Source organism: Hemitrygon akajei, chromosome 29 (assembly GCF_048418815.1).
Source record: "Hemitrygon akajei chromosome 29, sHemAka1.3, whole genome shotgun sequence".
NCBI lineage: Eukaryota > Metazoa > Chordata > Chondrichthyes > Myliobatiformes > Dasyatidae > Hemitrygon > Hemitrygon akajei.
The window spans coordinates 23,178,316-23,202,236 of record NC_133152.1 but is presented as its reverse complement, the minus strand read 5'-3'; the positions used below and the strand labels follow the sequence as shown (position 1 = coordinate 23,202,236).

General features: G+C 38.5%; 1 protein-coding gene and 1 long non-coding RNA gene across 3 annotated transcripts in view; one reads left to right on the top strand and one right to left on the bottom strand.

The window, feature by feature from the left end:
- LOC140718310 (uncharacterized) overlaps positions 1-20,819 on the top strand; it is a 32,738-nt gene extending 11,919 nt beyond the window's left edge. Inside the window, exons 2-3 of the long non-coding RNA XR_012096664.1 lie at positions 11,722-11,816; positions 19,590-20,819. This is a non-coding gene — a long non-coding RNA (uncharacterized lncRNA). The remainder of the gene's footprint in view (positions 1-11,721; positions 11,817-19,589) is intronic.
- Positions 2,511-23,061, bottom strand: casp9 (caspase 9, apoptosis-related cysteine peptidase). Of its 2 annotated transcripts, XM_073031875.1 has the most exons (10): positions 22,876-23,061; positions 21,188-21,428; positions 20,113-20,174; positions 18,755-18,931; positions 17,781-17,870; positions 16,057-16,074; positions 15,019-15,169; positions 10,332-10,508; positions 7,453-7,562; positions 2,511-3,880 (listed from the first exon to the last, which is right to left on the bottom strand). In XM_073031875.1, the coding sequence occupies exons 1-10, from the start codon at positions 23,005-23,007 to the stop codon at positions 3,785-3,787; spliced, it is 1,254 nt and encodes a 417-aa protein (XP_072887976.1). In that variant the 5' UTR covers positions 23,008-23,061; the 3' UTR covers positions 2,511-3,784. The 2 variants fall into 2 exon arrangements, with proteins under 2 accessions (XP_072887976.1, XP_072887977.1); XM_073031876.1 differs by lacking the exon at positions 16,057-16,074.
- Between the last annotated feature and the right edge of the window lie 860 nt (positions 23,062-23,921).

Sequence of the window (23,921 nt, the reverse complement as noted above, 5' to 3'; positions counted from 1 at the left end):
CTTCCTTTGTGATTCCCATGTCCATTCATCCCTCTCGGCACTATCCCTGCAAGTGGCCAAAGTGCCCATTCACCTCCATTCAGCATCTCAAACAGTCCTTCCAGGTGAGGTTGTGAATCTGCTGGGGTCGTCCATTGTGTCCGGTGCTCCTAATGCTCCTCTACATTGGTGAGACCCATCGTAAATTAGGGGACCTCTTTGTTGAGCACTTGTGTTCCATTGCCGAAAGCGGAACTTCTCAATGGCCATTTTCATTCAAATTCCCATTCCTATTCCAATATGTTGGTCCATGGCCTCCTGTTGTGCCAAGATGAGGCCACACTCAGAGTGGAGGAGCAACAACTTATATTCCCCCCGGATAGCCGCCAACCTGTTGGCATGAACATCAATTACAGAAAAAAACCCTCCCCTCTTCTTCTATTCCTTATTATGGTCTCTTACCTATCTATCACCTCCTCTGTGTCCTCTCCTCCTTCCCTTTCTCCTACTCTCCTCTCCTATCAGATTCCTTCTTCTCCAACTCTACCTTTTTTAGTGTGGCATCTTCCCCCTTCCTTTCCAGTCCTGAAAGAGAATCTCAACATGAAATGTCGACTGTCTGTTCATTTCCATTGATGCTGCCTGACCTGCAGAGTTCCTCCAGCATTTTGTTACTTTGGATTTCCAGCATCTGCACAACTTCTCATGTTGATGTCATTCACATCAGCCTCCACAGCTGAATGACTGCCAACTGTGCCTCTCTGTTACTACGTTCATTCAGCAGTCTTACATTATTAGATTTTTGCCCAACATCCAATTGTGAGGGATTTGCAGCTCGGCCTGATGCCTTTCAGTAAGTTCGTCTTTCTTGTTGATTGTGTTGACTGAGGTTAAACAATGTTTTTCCCCCCCAAAATCACCTTACAATGATCTTACCTCTCTCTTTCTCTAATCTTTCACCATGCCTCTATTTTCCCCAGATATCCATCTTATTCCATGTCTCACTTATTCTCAAATGTAATTATTCCACTTTGGTAGGCATTCATTCGGTTAGTAATGCCTGTAATTCTGGAATACTCTTTCTGAATCTCCTTTCCTCTCTCCCTTTGTTTTTTTTTAAAGAAGCTCTTTAAAACCTACTTTTGACAAAGTTGGTTACCTGTCTACTAGCTCTTTAACAAAAACAGAAAATGATGCAAGCACTCAACAGATAATAAGGCCAACTGAAGTAGAAATAGGAGAAAGTCATCTCATCTTTCCAAGCTGTTCTGCCATTTATTATTGATTGTTGACCTCAATGTACTTTTGATCTTTTAGTGAACACTTGGTGGGCATCCATAGTCTTCTAAGGTGCAGAATTCCATAGGTTCATCAACCAGTGAGTGAAGAAATTTCTTGATTTAATTCTACTCTTGTTTTGAGCCCTTTATTCCTCAATACTCAGCCAGCGGAAGCATCTTCTCTGCAGCTAGCCTGCCAAGCCCTTTAAAGAATCTGTAAAGCTTCAATGAGATTTCTTCTAAATTCCATAGTCCTGGTCCACATCAAAACCACTATCTCTGAGACCAGTTCACTGAATCTTTCATGCACTTACCTTAATGGTAAGTACATCCTATCTTACCAAAGCTGTACCCAATACTGACTGGGTCTTACCAATGTACTAAACAATTGCAATACAACTTCCATACACTTGTATTTAAATCATCCTACAATTAAGAATAAGCAGCTCCAATGTGAAAGAATCGGAGCCAACTTTTCAGACCTGCTATCAGAACTCAAAAAGTCAGAAAATAAGCATGTTTTAAGTTTGCAAAGAGGAGGAGGGTTGATGCCCTATGTTCATTGTAAGCCTATTAATTTTCACAGCTATTTCAACTTCTTCTCCCACCCTAGTTCCTGTGAGGCCTCCATTCCCTCGCTCGGCATATTTATTTACTCTGGCAATGAGACCTTTGTCATCAATGTATTTAAATTGTTTCCCCCTCTATCGCAGTTGACATGGCTCTCAAAAGCATCTCCTCTTACTCCCACAACTTTGCTTTTATCCTTACCCATTGTTTTCTGTTTACATCACTTCAATGGGTCAGGATAAAAGCAAAGTTGTGGGAGAATCTACATCCAACAGTTCTCCACAATTTTCAGCAACTTCAACAAGTTTCTACCACCATGTACCTCTTCCCATTCACTCCAGCTGCTGCAGTTTTTATTGCTCCTATCAATATCCTCTTGTGATACTGTCAATTTTTATTTGATAACTTCTTATATTGATTTTTGGAGTATTTTGTTCTGCTTCAAGTTATGTTTTTTTAAAATTTTTATTGAGATATGCATGGGATAGGACATTACAGCCCTTTAAGCCTTGCTGCCCAGCAACCCCTGATTTAACCCTGGCCTAATCACAGGAAAATTTACAATGACCAATTAACCTACCAATTGATACATCTTTTTGGACCATGGCAGGAAACCCATGCAGTCACAAGGACTCTTTACAGGTAGCAGCAGGAAGTATATGCTGAAACTTGAGGAGGCTATCAATTCAAAATGTGCTTTAATAATGAAATCCACCAGACTATAATTGAAATTCATAATAAAACTTATTTTACAATGTTTAGACAAGATATATTAATAACAACATTTTAAAAAACCATTCCACAACAAATGTGAAACAAAAAAAATAGTGGATTGAGCGCTTGACTATAGGGCTATCTTTTGTGAGTCCTTTATGAAGTGAAGGAAGCATAGAAACTGCAAACTTTACCACAAGTTGTTTGAGGGAATGTCACTACTGGTATAAATATGTGCAATTTTCTCTTCACATGAAAATATTCTATTCCTTTTGTACCCGCGTGGTGTGAAGTTATAGGTATTGTGTGCTGATGCAAACTCCTCCACGTTGTTTTTATTGAACCCTTTACCTCTTCCTTCTGAGACATTAATAGAAAGTGTTTCATTAGGTGGTAATTATGCTCTGTTCATTTTTAGTTTATTTATTTCATGCTTTACTGTTCAAATAATGGACTATCACAGCTGGACTCCATCCCACCTTCATCAAAGTTCTGGCAAGGTTTATGGGCAGCATCCATAATCCATCACCCAGCTTTTATCTCCAAACATCAAGAGACTGAGACCATCATTACTACTACTACTCTAGTTAACACCAGCAAACTCCCATTTCTCACATCTTGATTAGGGCACAGAAAGGCAAAGTATTATATAAAGTTTCAGTTCACATTTTGACCAAGCAGTACAGTGGGACAAATTGTCCATAATTGCTTATGGGTTCACTAATCTTCTGTGGTCCTTATTTGTTTAAAGAAAAAAAACCTATCTGATTCTATTTTACTCTGTTCAACACTGCTCTTTCAGTAATATGTTATGAACGAATGCAAATAAATTTCAAGAATAGGATCTGTGACCCCACCCCCGCCAACTGAACAGCTAAAATGTTTGAAAAGAAAATTTAATTACTTGTCTTCTCTGAAAATGTAAGGTTCTTTTGGCAATATTTTAATACAAATGTAATAAAGATGGTATGTATAGAAATCATCAAAATAACTGTCATCTGCATGTTAAAATACATTCAATAATTAATTTGCATCTAACATCCTCCATTTTCTTTACAAAAAAAACAACAAAATTATTTTGCTGCAATACAAATATATAATCAAGATAGCAGTTAATCAGAGCTCAGAATATTCCTTTAAAACCAAGGTCTTGAGATGGGTTTGAAATATTTCAAAATTTTTTACATCCAGACAACTTTGTGCATGTCATCATAGTCCTAAAAAGTAAGTGATTCTCCTTGTTAAAAGTAAAGATGTTTCCGAAGAAAGTTGAAAGAACCAGGAATCTGCTTAAACATGCCGTTAGCTTCTTCATTTTCTGAAATACATCTTGTCACCTGGAAGACAGACACATATTGAATGATACCTTTAAAATTCTCCAGCTGCAAACCAGTTGCAGGCTCTACTGCTTTTACTTTAAAATGCAGAAATGCTCAGGAGTCCACACTGAGCATTTCAGATTGATTTGCTGGATAGTGTTCGGTAAGGTAATGTAATTCAACCCATTTTACACAAACTGGGGGGGGTTCAGGATCGCTAATTTTTTTCCTGACATTTGCTAGAGGTCTAATTTTAAGTATGTGAGAGGAGCATGGAATTAGGCTCAAATGTCAAGCATGAAATGGTTCAACAACACTCAATCAATATGGCCCAATCCAGGAAGAATTATCACCTAGACAAGCTGCTTAGCAACTCTACATCCTAGTCCAGAAAGAACAATATCTTCAGGAAAAGGACTAGCGAGAAAAGAAAGAGATAAATCAAGTTGCTGAACTTGTTCTTATCAATATTCAATGTGAAATTTACGTTTCAGCCATTTGGCCAAGAACATTTATAATAAATATCAGAATCTGTCCAATTTCATAGTATTTCCAATTCAGCTTGAATGTGAAAACATGACAGTACAAATATGTGTTCACTTCCATAGATGGTGACTGACTTGCTGAGTTCCTCCAGCACTTTGTGTGTTGATCTGCAAGACAATTGTAGATTTGTCCTCATAAACTTGCCTGATATCTGGAATGTCAAATCAAAGCTGACTAACAGTGAAGCTACTGATCAGTGCAGACCTATTTGTTGTGGTGGTAACAACGTGAGATTGTTTTAAGAAAGTAAAGTATTGTGTCATATACTAAAACTACTGCTTCTTTTACACTCAGTGGCCCCTTTATTAGGTACAGCTCTGCGCCTGCTTGTTAATACAAATATCTAATCAGCCAATCACATGGCAGCAACTCAATGCATAAAAGCATGTAGGCTTTACAGAGAATGGTATGAAAAACAATAAAAAACCACATCCAGTGAGCAGCAGTTCTGTGGGCAAAAATGCCTTATTAATGAGAGCGATCAGAGAATGGCCAGATGGGTTCAGGCTGACATGAAGGCAACAGTAACTCAAGTATTACAAGTGGTGTGCAGAAGAGCATCTCTAAATGTACAACAGGTCAAACCTTGAAGAGGATGGGCCACAGCGACAGAAAACCATAAATATACACTTAGTGGCCTCACTATTATAGATACAGGAGGTACCTAATAAAGTGGCCACTGAGTGTATATACCAATAAACACTCTGGTTAGAATTCACTTTCTGATCAGTTGAAAAAGAGATATCCAATTTTGCATTATTCATAAATTCTAGACTTCTTAGTTGTAGATACTTTACCTTTGTTTTCAAATTCTCTCAGCTTCAAAAGAAAAACTAGTTTAACAAGTTAATTCCAGTTAACAAATATTTGACACTAGACTGAGATGTCCATCGTGACCATAAGAATTAGGCCATTTGGTCCATTGAGTCTGTTCCACCATTCTACATTTGCTGATTTATTCATCTCAACATCATTCTTGTGCCTACTTCCCATAACCTTTGTTATGCTGACTAATCAAGAACCTATCAACCTCTGCTTTAAATATATATATACCCAATTACTTAGCCTCCACAATTACTTGCCCGACGCCGGCCCCCTAGGCCTGAGTCGACATATTTCTAGTGGCCTCCACAGCCATCTCAAGTAATGAACTCTATAGATTAATTACCTTCAGGCTAAAGAAATTCCTCCTCATCTCCATTCTAAATGAACCTCCCTCTACTCTGATGCTGTGTTTCCTTCAGAGTTTGTGGAGATTTGGCATGACATCTAAAATTTTGACAAACTCCTATAGATGTGTAGGAAAGAGTATATTGACTGGCTGCATCACAGCCTGGTATGGAAGCCCCAATTCTCTTGAACAAAAAAATCCTATAAAAAGTAATAGATACAGCCCAGGTAAAGCCCTCCCCACCGTTGAGCACATCACATGAAACGCTGTCACGGGAGAGCAGCATCCATCATCAGGGACCCCCACCACCCAGGACATGCTCTCTTCTTGCTGCTGCCATTAGGAAGAAGGTACAAGAGTCTTAGGACTCACACCACTAGGTTCAGGAACAGTTACTACCCGTCAACCATCAGACTCTTGAACCAAAGGGGGTAACTTCACTCAGCTTCACTTGCACCATCACTGAAATGCTCCCACAATTAATGGACTCACTTTCAGGGACTCTCCGTCTAATGTCCTTGATATTTATTATGATTATCTCTTCATTTTTTTATTTGCACAGTTGTTGTCTTCTGCACCTTGGTTGAACGCCTAAGTTGGTGTGCTCTTTCATTGATTCTGTTATAGCTATTATTCTATAGATATATTGAGTATGACAGGAAATATCCTCTAAACATCCATGCTATCTTCTTTCAATATTCAGTAGGTTTCAGTGGGATTCCCCCCTCAATTTTACAGGCCCAGAGCCAATAAAATGCTCCTCATACGTTAACCCTTTCATCCTAGAGTCATTGTCACGAACCTCCTCTGGACCCTCTCCAATGCCAGCACATCTTTTCATAGATAAGGGGCCCAAAACTGCTCACAACACTCCAAGTGTGGTCTGATTAATGCCTTATTTTCCAGTCCTCTTGCTAACTTTGTATTTGGCTTCCTTATCACCGACTCCACCTGCAAGTTAACCTTTAGGGAATCCTGCACAAGTACTCCCAAGTTCAGTTACACCTCTGATTTTTCAATTTTTCCCTATTTAGAAAATAATCTATGTCTTTCATCTTTCTACCAAAGTGCATGACTATACACTCTATTCCACCTGCCACTTCTTTGCCATTCTCTCAATCTGTGTAAGTCCTGCTGCAGACTCTTTGCCTCCTCAACACTACCCACTCCTCCACTTATGTTTGCATTGCCTGCAAGCTTGGCTACAAAGCCATCAATTCCATTATCCAAATCATTGGCATGTAACATGAAAAGAAGCGATTCTAACACCAATCTCTGTGGAACACCAGTAGTCAATAGCAGCCAACCAAAACAGGTCCCCTTTTTACCTGCTCTTTGCCTCCTGCCAGTCAGCCATGCTAGTATTTTTCCTGTATTACCATGGGTTCTTATCTTGTTAAGCACCTTCATGTACAGTACCTTGTCAAGGCCTTCTAAAAATCCAAGTAAACAACAAACACTGATTTTCCTTTGTCTATTCTGCCTGTTATTTCTCAAAGAATTTCAATAGTTTTGTTAGGCAAGATCCTCTCTTAAGGAAACCATATTGACTCTGGCCTATTTTATCATGTGCCTCCAAGTACCGTAAAACCTCATCCTTAAGAATGGACTCTAATATGCTCCAAACCAGTGAAGTCAGGCTAACTTCTTGTTAGCCTGTTCTCTCTCCTTGTGCCTCCCTCCCTTCTTAAAGAGTGGTGTGACATTTGGAATTTTCCATTTCTCCAGAACCATTCCAAAGGCAAATAAATATGATTTTAGAAATAACTGGCTCACCAGAGTCTGTGTGAACTACAGTATAATTTTAGACCTTGCCACATTATGTCTAACCTCAACCATATTAGTGGGCTCAAAGTAAAATAAAACAACTCACCCTTGTTAGTAATGTCTGTAGATCTTCTGATTGAGCATATTCATTGAAAACACGCACTAATGTTTTAATGTACCAGGATCCCTCTCTTTTATCTCGCCAGGACACATAGCCTAAAGAAAAGCAATTAAAAACATATTCAAAAAATATAGTGCTACATCAAAATATAGGAGAAATTTTAATTATAGGAAGCTGAACTCCCTATCACGAGGTGACAAATACTATGCCTGCTCCTCCAGCTCCAGTACTCTCTCCGGTCCTGTTCACCCTGTACACATCAGACTTCCAATATAACTCGGAGTCCTGCCATGTGCAGAAGTTCGCTGATGACACGGCCATAGTGGGGTGTGTCAGGAATGGACAGGAGGAGGAGTATAGGAAACTGATACAGGACATTGTGATATGGTGCAACTCAAACTACCTGCATCTCAATATCACCAAGACCAAGGAGATGGTGGTGGACTTTAGGAGATCTAGGCCTCATATGGAGCCAGTGGTCATTAATGGAGAATGTGTGGAGCAGGTTAAGACCTACAAATATCTGGGAGTACAGTTAGATGAGAAGCTAGACTGGACTGCCAACACAGATGCCTTGTGCAGGAAGGCACAGAGTCGACTGTACTTCCTTAGAAGGTTGGCGTCATTCAATGTCTGTAGTGAGATGCTGAAGATGTTCTATAGGTCAGTTGTGGAGAGCGCCCTCTTCTTTGTGGTGGCGTGTTGGGGAGGAAGCATTAAGAAGAGGGACGCCTCACGTCTTAATAAGCTGGTAAGGAAGGCGGGCTCTGTCGTGGGCAAAGTACTGGAGAGTTTAACATCGGTAGCTGAGCGAAGGGCGCTGAGTAGGCTACGGTCAATTATGGAAAACTCTGAACATCCTCTACATAGCACCATCCAGAGACAGAGAAGCAGTTTCAGCGACAGGTTACTATCGATGCAATGCTCCTCAGACAGGATGAAGAGGTCAATTCTCCCCAATGCCATTAGGCTTTACAATTCAACCGCCAGGACTTAAGAACTTTTTAAAAGCTATTATTAATGCTTTTTGAGATAGTGATTTAGATGCATATCATATTTTTTTACTGAGTTAAGTATTGCATGTAATTAGTTTTGCTACAACAAGTGTATGGGACATTGGAAAAAAAGTTGAATTTCCCCATGGGGATGAATAAAGTATCTATCTATCTATCTATCACCACCATTCAAGGCCCGAAACCAGCATTCCATTTTAGGTGACACTTCTCCTGTGAGTCTGTCAGAATCATCTATTCTACCGAGTGCTCCCAATGCGGTCTCCTCTACATTGGTGAGTCCCGATGTGGATTAGGGAACCACTCTGTCAAACACCTTGCTCTGTCTGCAGCAAAATGCAGGATCTTCTGGTGGCTACTTATTTCAATTCAACTTTCCAGTCCTATTCTGACATGTCTGTCCATGGCCTCCTTTCCTGCCATGAGGAGGCTAAACTCAGGTTGGAAGAACAACACCTCATTCTGTCTGGGTAGCCTCCAACCTGATGGCATGAACATCTTTAACTTCTGGTAATTTCTCTCCCCTCCTTCTCCCTTTTTATCCATTCCCCATTCTGCTACCCTCTCACCCTTTCTCTTCTTCTCACGTGCCCATTACCTCCCTCTGGCTCCCCTCCACCTTCCCTAGTCCTCTCCTGTTATATTCCTTCTTCTTCAGCCCTTTATCTCTTCCACCTACCCACTCCTAGCTTCTTACTTTATCTCCCCTCTCTCACCCACCCACCTTCACCCCAACCTGGTTTTGACTATCACTAACAAAATTACATACATGCTAAACAGAAGTGTCATGTTGAGCAATCAATTAGAGCTCTGCAGTCCTGCTTTATGGGAAAGAGTCCACATGAAGGGTCTCAGCCAGAAACGTTTGTTTTTATTCCTCCCCAAAGATGCTGTCTGATCTACTGAATTCCTCCTGAATTTTGTGTCTTACATGTGAAGAGAAGACCTCATGGCCATCTCCTGTCTCAATGGCAAGGAGGACCAGTATATGGGAAAGATGCTTAAACAATCACATAACCAACAGGGGAAAAATGGTCTCTTTTAGTAAAAAGGTAAATTGCTAGAGAACAGGTTAGACTGCAAAGTCTGGACTGTTCTCCTTGAAGAAGGTAGCACAGAGATCTAAGAGAGTACATTATGGAGAGCTTACAGAGAGAACAAAATGAGATGTTATTCCTGTTAAGGAATGGTTTGAGAGTCATGGGGCACATGCAGAAAGTGAGAGGAAAACTCAGAGGTTCTGAAGAAATCTTTATGCTGAGTGATTATGATCCAGAACCCACTGTCTGTAAGAGTAGTGGAAACAGTGGCTTTCAAAGAGGAATTCAATAAATAAATGAAGAGAAGTAATACGCACAGAGAGGGGCAACTGCACTGAATTGATTATTTGATATAAACTAGATAGGGGGATCTATCATTTCTTTCTATGATTCTCTAACATTTCAACTCTGCATCATAAGGAATACCCAGAGTACTAATACTGTGTTTTATTAAAAGCTGCTCATGTCCTTTCAAATTCATTATTCATTTAAAAATATTAGTTTTAAATATCATTTACGAAAATGTACTTTTTATTCCCCATGATACAATTGTCACTAACAAGATTTTTCAGTACTTATGCTCAAAAAAGTTGCCTAATGGGACAAATGGAAAATATCAGAGATCAAGAACGTGAATGGAAAATGCTATATTTTCCAGCATTAATATTCATTATTGCAATATTCATAAAAATCCTGTAGAAGAATATGTTATTGTTCAAGGCCAAAATGTGGATGTGTTGACATACACTTGGATCTATATTTAAAGAGGATCACATTATTCCAAAGTTATTAACTAGTTAAGTGAAAGTACCTGGGAATGTGGAGTATGAAACTAAGATATCACTGGGAGTTGGTAAGCTTGATACTGCATCGGGCTCATCCCCTCCTTGAAAAGGGGTAGCATCTGTCTGTAGACTGGTAGCTTCAGAGAATTTATCAGGAGCACTATCGACTTCCTCCATTGTGTGGAATCCTTTGTCTTTCTGATCTGCAAAAATGTAAAAGTTTAACACAATAATTTATTGACTGATATTTCAGCTAAGTTGCATACCCCAATATATGATGCAAAAGAAATCCCTTCATTGCTCTTCCTTTCTGCAATACTGATCTGGATTCTCAACTTCCTCATCAAAAGACCTCAATCAGTGAGGATTTGTTGTTATGACGCCTCCTCCTCACTGAGGACTTCAAGGCTGTGTGCTTCCTTGCTCTACTCTCTATACACAAGACTGTGTGGCTAAGCTCAGTTCCAACTCCATCTTCAAACTCACTGACGACACTACTGCTGTAGGATGAATCACAGGTCGTAATGAGTCAGCATACCGGAACAACATAGGACACCCAGTTGGGTGGTGCACAACAATAATCTCATTCAACACCAGCACATCTAAAGAGCTGATTGGTGCCTTCAGGAAGGGGAAGGAGATTAAACACGCATCAATTTACATTGGGGATTGGTGGTGGAAAGAGTCAGCAGCGTTAAATTCCTAGGCATTAACAAATCAGGTAAGCTGTGCTGGGCACAACAGATAAATGTAATAAAGAAGGAAAGCACAACAGTGTCTTTATTTCTTAAGAGAAAGTTCAGTTTGTTACTGAACATTTAACAAATTTCTATAGATGTAATGTTGAAAGTATCCTAACGGCAATACGAATGCACAGGAAAGAAAGAAGGTGCAGAGTCATGGACTCTGCGCAGTACGCCACAGGCATATCCCTCCCCACCCTCTCAAGAAGGCAACATTTATCATCAAATATCCAGGTCAATACATCTGTACCTCCATAGGCCAGGAGGTACAGAAGCTCCACACCTCCAGGTTCAAGAACAGCTACTTTCCTTCAGCCTTGGTTTATGAACAAACTGGCAAACCTAAATCATTACAGCTTAGCAACACGGTGACCACTTAGATCACTTGCACTAAAAGAGATTTTTTTTTTTACTTCTGTGTTTGTGTAAAAATTGTATATAATTTATGTTTAATATGTTTTTCTTGCAAATGCTACTTATGTGATGCTGCTGCATGTAAGCTTCTCATTGAACTTGTACACACACACACACACACACACACACACACACACACACACACACACACACACACACACACACACACACACACACACACACACACACACACACTGTGCATATGACAATAAACTTGACTTTTACTTTTAATACTCTCCATGTACCTCTACTCTTTCAGCTCTGATTCCCAAGTTGTGAGAAGGAGAGTCTCATGGACAGATACAAGTGAAACTCAAATGGATACAAGACAAATGGACACAAATGAAGCAGTAGGTAAAGAAGTTGAGAATAATAATAAACAGCAAAAGGGAATTTTGTGAAGAACATGAGAGTGATCCAGCAAGAACAATACAACAGGCAGTAAAAGCTTCTGTGGATATTAACAAAAATGTTAAATTCTAATCCCTTTTATAGACCAAGGATTAAAGATAGAAAAATCTGGAAATAATGAGAATAACAGATCTGCTATGAATCAGGAACTGACAGAACATTAGTACAGATTGAGCACACCTCGTCCAAAATGCTTGGAACTGAAAATGTTTCAGATTTAAATTTTGGAATATTTGCATCTATATAATGGGGATGGGACCCAAGTCTAAACATGAAATCCATTTACATTAGATATACAGTTTATCTACAGCTGATGCGAACCTCACAGAATAAACAGACTGCAATCAAAGCAGTCTGACTTGATGGAGCTGGGTCAGAGTTGAATGACTGCCCTCAACGTTGTTATTGGCTTCATATCTGCCATTGATTTCAAACAGCCGCCCATTCCACAGCAAGGAAGGAAGGAAGGAGGGAGAAGGTAGTTTTATAAAATATTTTAATAACGTTGTGCGTGAAACAATGTGTACACTGAACCATCAGAAAGGTAAGCTATCACCACCTCAGCCACCAGGTGGACAGTCAGTGGCTGTTTGGCATCACCATCATTCCTGACTCTGAATTTGTGTGTTACTGGTACACAGTCTTTGTCTTACACTTGTTCATCACACATATATGCTGATACAGCCAATCAGCGTGTTAGATTTTCATCAGCGACGATCTTGGAAAACTCATCAGTGAATTTCTCTGCTGCTTCGTCATCTTTAAAATCTTTAAAAAGTTAACACAGTGCCTTTTCTTAAATTTTTGCAACTAGCCCGCTGAATATTCACTATTACCTTCAATTTGCAGTTTGTCCTGATAGATATTGCAGGGCTTCATGATCAGCTTAATGTTAAACTTTGAAAAAACCACCCTTTCATGATCGAGACCTTCATTTTTCACTTTATGCAGTGTTTTTTTCCCCATTAACTTCTGTCATTACACAGGTGGGGTCAGAATTGTTCAACACCTCAGAACTACCTGTGGTATACAGAAATCTGTGCATTGTCTAGAACCTTCCCAGCACCTTATGGTATTTTCCATTTGTGATGTCATATCAGCGTTCAAAAGAATTCGGATTTTGGAGGTTTTCAGATTTTGTAATATTGGAAAAGGGGTGTTCAACTTTGTTAGTGTAAATACAATGGTACTGAAAGCCAATGAATCCCCTGGAACTCCAGACTGTATCTTGAGCTTTGGAAGAGGTGGTGATTGAGATTGTGTATGCATTGTCTTCTTCCAAAATTCCAGAAGTAACAGAATAGTTTCTATCAACTTCTACTGTTTATTAAAGGAAGGAGGGAGGAAGTAGGAACCATAGACGTGTTTGTCTGACATCAATATTAGGTAAAATTCTAGAATCTACGACTAAAGGCATTTAGAAGATAATGCTACGATGGACTGAGTTGACACAGAGTAATGAAAGGAAAATATATTTGATAAATGTATTAAAGTTTTGTGAGGCTACAATCAGCAAATTAGTTAAGGAGGAAACCAGCAGATGTGATGTTTATCAATATATGTTGCCACACATGAAGTTAGACTCTAGAGTTGCAGGGGGATAGGAAATGGAGTGCCAGAACAGATAGTGCAGTGGTTGTGAACAAAGATGCTAGTAACCCTACATACAAAGTCAGGAATCAAAGAGTCAAGCATGATAGGACTAATGCTCTGAGCTATGCTTATTAAGGAGTATTGTAAGAAAGGTGGATAAGCTTAGGGGATGATCAGCATGTGGAATTATGACATTGTAGCCATTAGTGAGACTTGGTGGCAGGAGAGGCAGGACTGGCAACTCAATGTTTCATGCTTACAATGTTTTGGACATTATAGAGCAGGAGGGATTAAAGGGAGAGGGGTGGCGTTACTAGACACAGCAGTGCTCAGCCCTGTTCCTGCATTACTTTCACGATATCAGCAAAGCTAATTTCTGCTGGTTTGGTTAAAGCAGTCAAACTCCTAAGCAAACTCTATGCCTTTAAATCCAACGCACTCAGCAAAACTGGTACTTGTTTCTCATTGGCTGTTCCATTTGATTTAAAATACTGCTCAATCCACTAAGTATACAAACTCCAGTTACCTGTTGTGTAATTAAATGTGCCAATCTTTCCAATGTAGGCAGGCATTTCGCACTTTATTTTAAATGATTGTTGTCAACCAGTACTCACTGTTTATGAACCCATGAATTCTTCTGTTTTTCTGTCTTTTTATTAACTTGATCGCGTCTTCCCTTCCGAAGACACGTACTGCGCTGCTTTTTTAAAAAAAAACTCAACTGTTTTGCTGTGTTCTTTTAAAACTCAGACATCTCACTGCATTTCAACATGTGGGCAGTCATTTTGGGTTCATTTTGAAAATACCTTGATGCCACTGTTATATTTTGTAACTCCAAAACATTAAACTAATTTGAAAGGAAAAGACAGGAACCCAAAAGATGCGAGTCTTAGTTTGTGTTTACTTTAAGCGAAGTGCAAACATGGTAAAATCATGACGTATGCAATTCACGTATTTTTATATATAACTATAATGAATTCTATAAACAACAAAGAATGCTTAAACAATACATTTACAAGATTACTCAAATAATAAATACACAATATATTTTCAAATAGGGTTGAATAAGCTTATTGAGTCCCTTCTCAGACCTTTCTGTTGCTCCACTGCAAGCAGTTTTACCTTTGTAATTCTTTGTACACATTGACTAAGTTATTTCATTGTGAACCCATCTTTTGGTTCAGGAATAACAAATGGTGTTGTATAAAGTAAGGGCGGTATGTTTGTTGAAAGTTTATTTGGTTTTTACAACAAGTAGCTTACTTTTCCTAATACTAATCTTTTATCACCTTTGGTTTGTTTTAATCTAAACTGCTATTCTTGTAAAATTTGAATTCATTTTTTCTTGATTATTAATCCGGGCCACTGGGTTATAATGCCTCTACAGTTTTTGATTGCAAATATTTTGGTACTGATATTACAGTTTAAGGCTATAGACAGATGGGGATTTGTACTAAAATTGAGAACAGAGCTTGACCGGACTAATTCTCAGATAAGGCCACCATCCCCTGAATAGTAACTTCGACTAATTTTTCTCCAACTGTTAACCTACCTCCACCACAAGCTTGAAGGAAGAATATTTTGGGCTTTTCACGCAATGTTGGACTGTGCGAGCCATCAAAGAAGCTGACGATGTGCTGAACTGCCACGGGCACTCTTCCATCCACTCCATATATTGCACCTGGAAATTGTCTATGTTGAGCCTGAGTATAGAAACATATGTATAACTTTAAACATTATACAAGCAAGGATCTAAATCCAAAAAAGTGGCTCATGTAATTTCTAACTCATTCCTTGCTAATATTATTGCAAATAAATTATTTATAAACAGTGGTTAATTAAGCATGTCAAAAGGCAAAGATGGGTTTTACAGGAAATGCAGAATAACAGAACATTGCAATGGGGATGCCTTTTGAGGATGTGCTAAGTTACATTGATGGAGTGATATGGAAGAAAACTGAGCTTTATTCTGTATTTGCCTCACATAGCTGTGCTTCACAAGAACCAAAAATTATAAAGCTTCTCGATCCCAGTGCTAACATTTACCTGTCCAATGAGGACAAGTGTGAAGGAGATGCTATATGTAGATTGACAGTTTTATACCAGTCAAATAAAGGCATATTCTATACACTACTGGTACTTTCCCCATTTTTTCCCTGAGATGGTCCATCCAGATTATCCACCATTTAACAGTTGAAGTGATGATGCAGCTGAACTAAACTCTTTAACAAATACACTGGGGGAAATATACCATGGAAAATTGAGCTCTACTTTTTTGTGCTGGCTTGCCTCAAATTTTTAACATAGATGTAGCTCCTCTTATTTTTCTATTCAAATAAAAAAAATTTTCATTCAAGTAGGCAAAAAGCATAATGTTGTTCTGAAATAGTAACATTAGGTAAGTAAATGTTTAGGATGCAAAATTTTGATTGAAATATAATGAAGCAAGAATCTAATCAGTATCAAAAAGATTATCCAAATCTTAATCTAGTCTCTGATAGGTATTAACAATCCTGCAATCCATTTCCAGTATTCTGTTTGCATTTCACTTCCTTTAAAATGCTTTATGCAAGGATTTAATGTTTCTTACCTTGCTGGTGACAGTGTCCTTTGCAGCAATTTAAAAAAAAAGGCATCTTCAGATATTTGAGAACCATATAATTATAGTGGATTTTATAATTATGTTGGTGCGTTAAGATTAAGACATCTTTGGTACTGGTGACAATACCACATTGCACACAATAATAGTTATTTTTGAATACCAAGATTTGTTGGAGAAGATCCCGAGAGGCAGGATTTATAAGCATTGGAGAGACATAATCTGATTAGGGATAGTCAGCAGGGCTTTGTCAAGGGGAGGTCGTGCCTTACAAGCCTGAATGAATTCTTTGATGTAACAAAACACATTGATGAAGGTAGAGCAGTGGATGTAGTGTATATGGATTTCAGTAAGGCATTTGACAAGGTTCCCCATGCAAATCTCATTCAGAAAGTAAGGAGGCATGAGATCCAAGGAGACCTTGCTTTGTGAATCCAAAATTGGCTTGCCCACAAGAAGGTAAGGGGTGGTTGTAGATGGCTCATATTCTGCACGGAGGACAGTGACCAGCGGTGTTCCGCAGGGATCTGTTCTGGGACCCCTCCTCTTTGTGATTTTTATAAATGACCTGGATGAGGAAGCGGAGGGATGAGTTAGTAAGTTTGCTGATGATACAAAGGTTGGAGATGTTGTGGATAGTGTGGAGGGTTCTCAGAGGTTACAGCAGGACACCAATAGGATGCAGAACTGGGCTGAGAAGTGGCAGATGGAGTTCAACCCACATAAGTGTGAAGTGGTTTATTTCCGTAGGTCAAATTTAAAGGCAGAATATAGTATTAATGGTAAGATTCTTGGTAGTGCGGAGGATCAGAGATCTTGGGGTCCGTGTCCACAGGACACTCAAAGCTGCTGCGCAGTTTGACAGTGTTGTTAAGAAAGTGTATGGTGTGATAGCCTTCATCAACCGTGGGATTGAGTTCAAGAGCCATGAGGTAATGTTACAGCTATGTAAGACCTTAGTTAGACCCCACTTGGAGTACTGTATTCAGTTCTGGTCACCTCACTACAGGAAGGATGTGGACACTATAGAGAGAGTGCAGAGGAGATTTACAAGGATGTTGACTGTATTGGAGGGCAAGCCTTATGAGAATTGGTTGAGTGAACTTGCACTTTTCTTCTTGGAGTGATGGAGAATGAGGTGACCCGACAGAAGTGTATAAGATGATGAGAGGATAGCCAGAGGCTTTTTCCCCCAGTGTTGAAATGGCTAACATGAGGGAGCATAGTTTTAAGGTGCTTGGAAGTAGGTACAAGGGGGCTGTCAGAGTTAAGTTTTTCACAGAGTGACGGGTGCGTCGAACACACCGACAGCGCCGGTGGTAGAGGTGGATAAAATGGAGTCTTTTAAGAGACTCTTAGATAGGTACATGGAGCTTAGAAAAATAAATTTCCCTACGCAGTAGGAAAATTATAGGCAGCCTCTAGAGTAGGTTACATGGTCAGCACAATGTTGTGAGCTGAAGGGACTGTAACGTGCTGTAGATTTCTATGTTCTATTATGAGTCGGATTCAGCAGGAATGGAACAAGGGATCCAAAACATAGAAGGTAAATAACTTAATTTGTAATATAACTTAAAGTCAAAGAGAAAACAGCAAAACACTTGAACACAGATGAAGCAAAAACAGGAATGCATCCTTAATAATTCACATCATAGTGGTCCACAGAAATTCATGCAGCAAAAACACCCATTGATGAGGTCAAGATCATAACTAACCTGACTGCCATGCGAAAGAATAACTACAACACAACAATCAAAATTTGTATGGTCCTTATGCGCCAGGCTTTCCAGTTCGTTCAACATACACTGTCCGAAAAGAAAAACAGAAAACCAATAAGGATTAAGCAACAAATCATGGAATGATAATGAAAAATGATCATCTAACAGGAGTAAAAAATCTATAATGCTATAGGACTCTCTTAGAACTTGTCTTTCATCAAATATCTGAAAGAATGAATTCATTATGGGAATGTTCGTATTTGGTTCTGTTAGCCCGTACACTATCAAGCAGAAGCTTGTGCCAATAATGTCTACTTTTCCCAAAAGTCCTTGCTAATTTTTAGAAAAGTGAGATTCCAAGAAGGAAGTATTTTGCAACAGTTTTCTGCATTTGTACATCACCTTCCTGTGTTTTAATTATTTTGTTTAAGACTATAAATGCTTCAGGACAAAATTTGAATGGCTAAACATATAGTCCAGGGTTACAATTGAGTTCATATTTTTCAGATCTCCGCAAGTCGATTTTGTTTACCAGTAAGAAAATACACCAAATCTCTTGATATGATAATCCTTTGAGGGCCAATTAATGTCAGTATTTATTTATCATCTTCCCCGCTTGGTTATAATGGTACAAAATCAGGATGTTCCATGCTCGATAGGCTTGACGTATTTGTAACTTTTGAACGTATCAAAGTGAAAAGGCACTTTTCATTTGAGGCCGAATATTTGTAACCCATGAGGACCTGTATTTTATACACAAATCGCATGCATACAGAAGAGAAAATCAGTCCCTTCATGTTAAAAGTTTCCTTTCCTGGCTCTTTGAAAGACCTTAGTATTGAAGCTGTGGGCCCCATTTAGTTGACGAAGAATTCATTGCATGGGGGCTAATGCAAGGCAGCACTACAATAAACAGACACAGTGTGAGCTCCATGAACCCATAATTAGTGCTTAGTTGTGGAAGTACTCACTTGTTTGGTCAAATTTTTTTTAACAATAACCTTAAAGCACAATTTCTCAAAGAGATTTTCAACGCTTTGAGAATCAACATCAGAGCCCAGGCGGCTTTTTAAATTGCTGTCTGGATAGAAGTCTACATTGTTGATGATCAAACAATACCCTCGAGGATTGGCATTCATTTTGTAAGCCTAGAAGTAAGCAAAAGGGTCGATGAGAACCAAAGAAAGTAATCGTAGTTCCATGCTGTCTCTCTATGACTCATACTGAAAATGCAAATGTAATTTTAACCTGTTACAGTCTCCTCTCCATAATTCAATGTGTCTTTCTTTCACTAAAATATTAAATAATCTAATAACTTACATTAAATTCTGTAAATGTGGAAAAGATAAATTTAAAGGTAATTTGACAGAATTTTTAAAAAAAAAGCATTTAGTGATTTGGAAGATGGATAAAGAAATCATGTTTCTGACTGTGGTGTCCAAAAGGAGACCATAAATGAAAGAGTTAATAATAAATCCATGAATTAATTCAGGAAAATTATTTAGTCAAAAGGTTCTAAGAATAAAGAATGTGGGGATGGCTGAAGAAAATATCTTTCTGGGTTTAATCGGTGAAAGAGAAAGAAAGATATGTTAATATGAAGTGAGACTGGAGATTTTGCAGAGCATGTATACCAAATGGTTTGGTTTAGTGATACAAGTTCATGTTAAATTATGTTACAAAATGGAATGTGATTAAAAAAATGAAATACTCATTTTAAAGAGAATAAAGTAGTTGTGAAATAAGAATAAATACACTACATCTGCACAAAAATAAGGGTAATTATATTGGTTTAATTTTTTTCAGGAGTGGGAAACCAAAGATATGATGTCACCGATGGGAAATTGTCACGATCAGCTTCTCATCTCAGTATAATAGATATGAATATAGTTCCCTGCTTCAACAAATGTACTTATAGCAGCAGATAATAGTATTAGTAGGAATTACTCCAATCATATTGGTGGGAATACTCATAACCAATCTGCAAAAACCTGTATGACAAATCAATGTATACTAATAGCTAAACTGAGAGACACTTTGCACAAGAACCTTACAGCTAACTGGAACACTGGTTCATAAATAAATTTCAAATTGATAACATCTCTAGTCCCAATGGAAAGGCTCAGTATGTTCATCATCTGTCACATCACTTATTCAATTTCTCATTTTATATCTTAATAAAGTATAAATTTCATCTGTGTAGTATCATATTGGTTTAGATTTGGATTCAAATTGCTTCTACAAAAAACTCCATCATTAGAACCACTATCTTCTATATCAATCAAAATCTTTCATAAATAAAAAAGATCTTTGATACTGATATACTCACCGTGTCATACTTTTGTCCTTTGTTGGTTGGTTTTCCTGGAACCAGGAAATCAATATCTGAACCTGAAACATGAGGACAGTTATTATTTTACTGTTTCCTCCACATAAAAATTCTTTGCTAAGTCATCGTAATTGTAATTTCAAACTCATGCCGATTTAACCTCTGACTGTTTGTCACTATTCATCTGCAATATACTCCTTTGACACATTTGACATTTCTATCAGCAGAAAACCCTCATTTTCTCTTAAATTAAATTGACTCTATATTTATGTCAGCATGAACAAAATTAATGCATGTGTCATTTAAGCTTCCCCACTGTTTATTTGATATATCCAAATTTCATAGCCCATGTCAGTTGTGGAAATGTATTTGAAACTTTGAGGTTTTATGGATTTCATCTTGTAATGTACCAAAATGGAATCAGTAAAATCCCATAGTGCTTTGCTATATACTGAGTATGTATGTGACAGGAGCCATGTAATGTCCTTGATCATTGTTCATTGCTCTGCAACTAAGAAGAGGTTGATGCTGGCCCTGAAGTGCAGCTGTACTAGAGGAGCTGACTTTGCAGAGCAGATAAGAGATAACAGCCAAAGCATAACCTGAAAACTTGTATAAAAAGGAACTTCATACGGCGTAAATCAGTAGCAGCCTCCAGCCATTGAGGAGTGGAAATGTTTCTCATTATTGCTAGCAATAAATATGTCTCTGAACAGAAACAAAATTCTTTTGGTTCTTTGTTATAAAAACATAGTAAAAGGCACACAACAGTCTTCATAAATATCTGAAACACTTGATGATTTCAAATCCATTTTGCTATCCTATGTTGCACACCATTGCAAAGCTCTTGTCTATTAGTCATCTTTTTAATACTTTCTACATTCTTCTCAGTGGGAGGAGAGAATGAGGACCTACAGTATGACATCTGCTATAACTGATGGCTGGGACACATAGTTACAAACTCAGAAGCTGCAACTAGGCCTGAATTAGTATAGAAAACAAATTTAAACAATTCCATTACCAAGTAATTAGTTCTTAAAAATGCGCAACCAATTCTTTAAAATTTTTTACATACACTGGATTGGGAGAGGAGTCTGGGTCACTTGCTGTGCTGGTTTATGTCCTTCACCTATTTTGATTGGTGTAACAGAGATGGAAGAGCTAGGCTGCATCAGAAGCCCCTCTTTCAGTAAATTAGCAAGATTATGTTGTTTGGTTTCTTCCAGACTCTCCAGAAAAGCTGGAAATGCTCTTGTCCCACGACTCTGCAGATCAATTATCAACTGACGGGCTTGGTCTCTGCGTGTCCCCGAGTTCTACAGTACAGAAAGTACTCTATGAATCAAATTTTGATCAATTTCAAAATGTAATTTCAAACTAACATTACAACATTAACAAAATGCTGCCTGGCCTGCTGAGTTCATCCAGCATTTTGCGTGTGTTACTCAGATTTCCAGCATCTGCAGATTTTATCTTGTTTGTAAACATTACATTAGCTGGCATTCAATTTAATAAACTAGTTAATTGTCCAGAGTTTCATGACAAACAGAAATCAAAACAAATTTCAGTAAATAGTCAATAACATCTCTTATACACCTCCAACTCAAACACACTCCAAATGTCTGGACTACACATGTAAATATAAAGATGGTGATGGACAATGTGTTAAACATAATGTTTTCAAGCTCCTGCACTCTCAGTTATTTTATTTTATCTAAACTTGAGTTAATGTCCTCATCCAAATATGCACAGTTTTGACTAAAGAAGGATGATAATTGTGGTATCTTATTTTTCCACTTGAGATCAGGGCAAAAATTAAAAATGGGACCTATGGATTTTTTTCCAGGATTCCAGCATTAGCAATTTCGCACTTGAAGCACCACAATAATGACTTAAAACTTATTTTAAGATTCAGAATTAAGTTTAATTTTCAGCTCTTGGTTTCATTGCAAACCTGCCATAGATTAACACCATTAACTTTTTAACACCATTAACTTGTCATTTTATTAAATAGTTTATCTCCTCATTGGGAATCAATTTTGAAATGAAAGTAGATTACATGAGGACTAATTTGCACAATTACAACGATTTGTTTGGGTTGGGTATTTTTTAAGACGATAGATAAAGGGAAAGAAATATGCCAAACAGATAGGAATTTTTCCAAGCACATCATGTAAACTGACCGGATTTTCTTTAAGCAAATGTACTTTCTGTGTAATACATTCCTGACACAGCCTCAGTTGTGGAAGCAATTAAATGAACATTTAAAACATTAAAAGATCCAAACGGGATTGTTTCCGAAACCATCTAAAGTGTATATCAAAACAAGTAGATCTTAACGAATAATGTAGAAAATGACGGAAACACTGCATTTATCTCTCCTCTGAAGCTGCCTGATTTACAATTTTCAACCTATTGTTTTTATTTCAGATTCCAACATCTATACGGTCTTAATTGCTTTTAGGAAAATAATGTATTACCGCTCCTTTAAAACCCCACTTAGCCAAGGACTAACCGTGAGCAGAGGTCTTATCTCAGCGTCTTTGACCTGAATGTTATTTCGACAAATGCTGCTTAACCTGCTTTGCCTTGCGTTTCTTGCACTTTCTCTGTTTATTTCAGAACGCCAGTATCACTGCACTTTATTTATTTTCCTAGAATCCCTGTCAGGAACGACCCCCACACCCTCATCACTCCGAACGATGGAGCGGAGAGTGTCCCTAACATCCCAATCACTCCGGGAGTCCCATCTCCCTCTCACACCTTGATTTCCTCGATCATGTCCTCTGTGAAAATATTTTTCAACACCAGTCGGCCATAAAGGAGTTCAGGTTGCAGGTTGTTCACCAACTTCAGTCGGTGCTTTTGCAGCAGCTTTCGTTGACTCTCTTCCATCTTGGCGGAGCCCCCGCCAGCTGAGCTCTCCGGGGTTCCGACTCACCCAAGATGGCTGCGCGACGTCGACCAACTCAAGATGGCTCCGTTGACGCACTCAAAATGTCTGCGCGAGGTGGACCTACTCAAGATGGCTACGCTGGCACACTCAAGATGGCGGCGGCCCCGGTATTTGAGAGCAATGACCCTTGTGGGAGTTTTAAAAGCTTGCAGATGCTGGAATCGGGTGGAAAAATAAATAAACTACCGGCCGCTGAGTTCCTCCAGTAGCGTGTTTTTTAAACACCCGTGGGAGTTTGGCTCCCGAGCCAGAACTGGTCAAATCTGAAATAAACGCTCTTTCAAAAATTCTCTAAATCCTTGCCAGGGTCAGACAGCATCAAGGGGGAACGTTTCCAAACCACCTGAAAAGTGTATATCAAAAACAAGTAGATCTTAAAGAGCAAGTAATTCAGAAAATGCTGAAGCTGTCTGACCTACTGAGCATCTCCAGGGTATTCTGTTTTACTTCAGATTTCCAACATCTGGAGGATTATTTTTGTTTGTTATTTTAAAACTTACACATCTAACTATCATTTGCTGCACCTGCTGATTTAAAGAAAAATTTCAAAGGATTTAAAATCAGAAACGACTCAGGATATAGGCATAGAACTAAAATTATTGTTTATAGAGCGACTATTCTGTCATTGCAATACGTTGATAGGGAGCTACCCTGTATTCTCTCAAGTTCAAGTTCATTGTCATTCAGACATACAAGTGTGTATTGTCAAATGAAGCAACCTTCCTCTGGACTAAGGTGCACAACACGGTACATATAACTCACAGACAACACATCCTTTAATAATCCCAGTTATTTTTTCTGGTGGAATGCAGCAGGTCAGGTAGCATCTATAGGAAGAAGCACTGTCGACGTT

Excerpts from the sequence above, each read along its gene's own strand:
- casp9 (XM_073031875.1), bottom strand. The coding sequence starts at position 23,007 with ATGGAAGAGAGTCAACGAAAGCTGCTGCAAAAGCACCGACTGAAGTTG. Across the intron at positions 10,509-15,018 it reads CCTTCAAGCTTGTGGTGGAG|ATCAGAAAGACAAAGGATTC; the intron begins GTAGGTTAACAG and ends ACATTTTTGCAG. Across the intron at positions 3,881-7,452 it reads TACAGACATTACTAACAAGG|GTGACAAGATGTATTTCAGA; the intron begins GTGAGTTGTTTT and ends TCTGTCTTCCAG.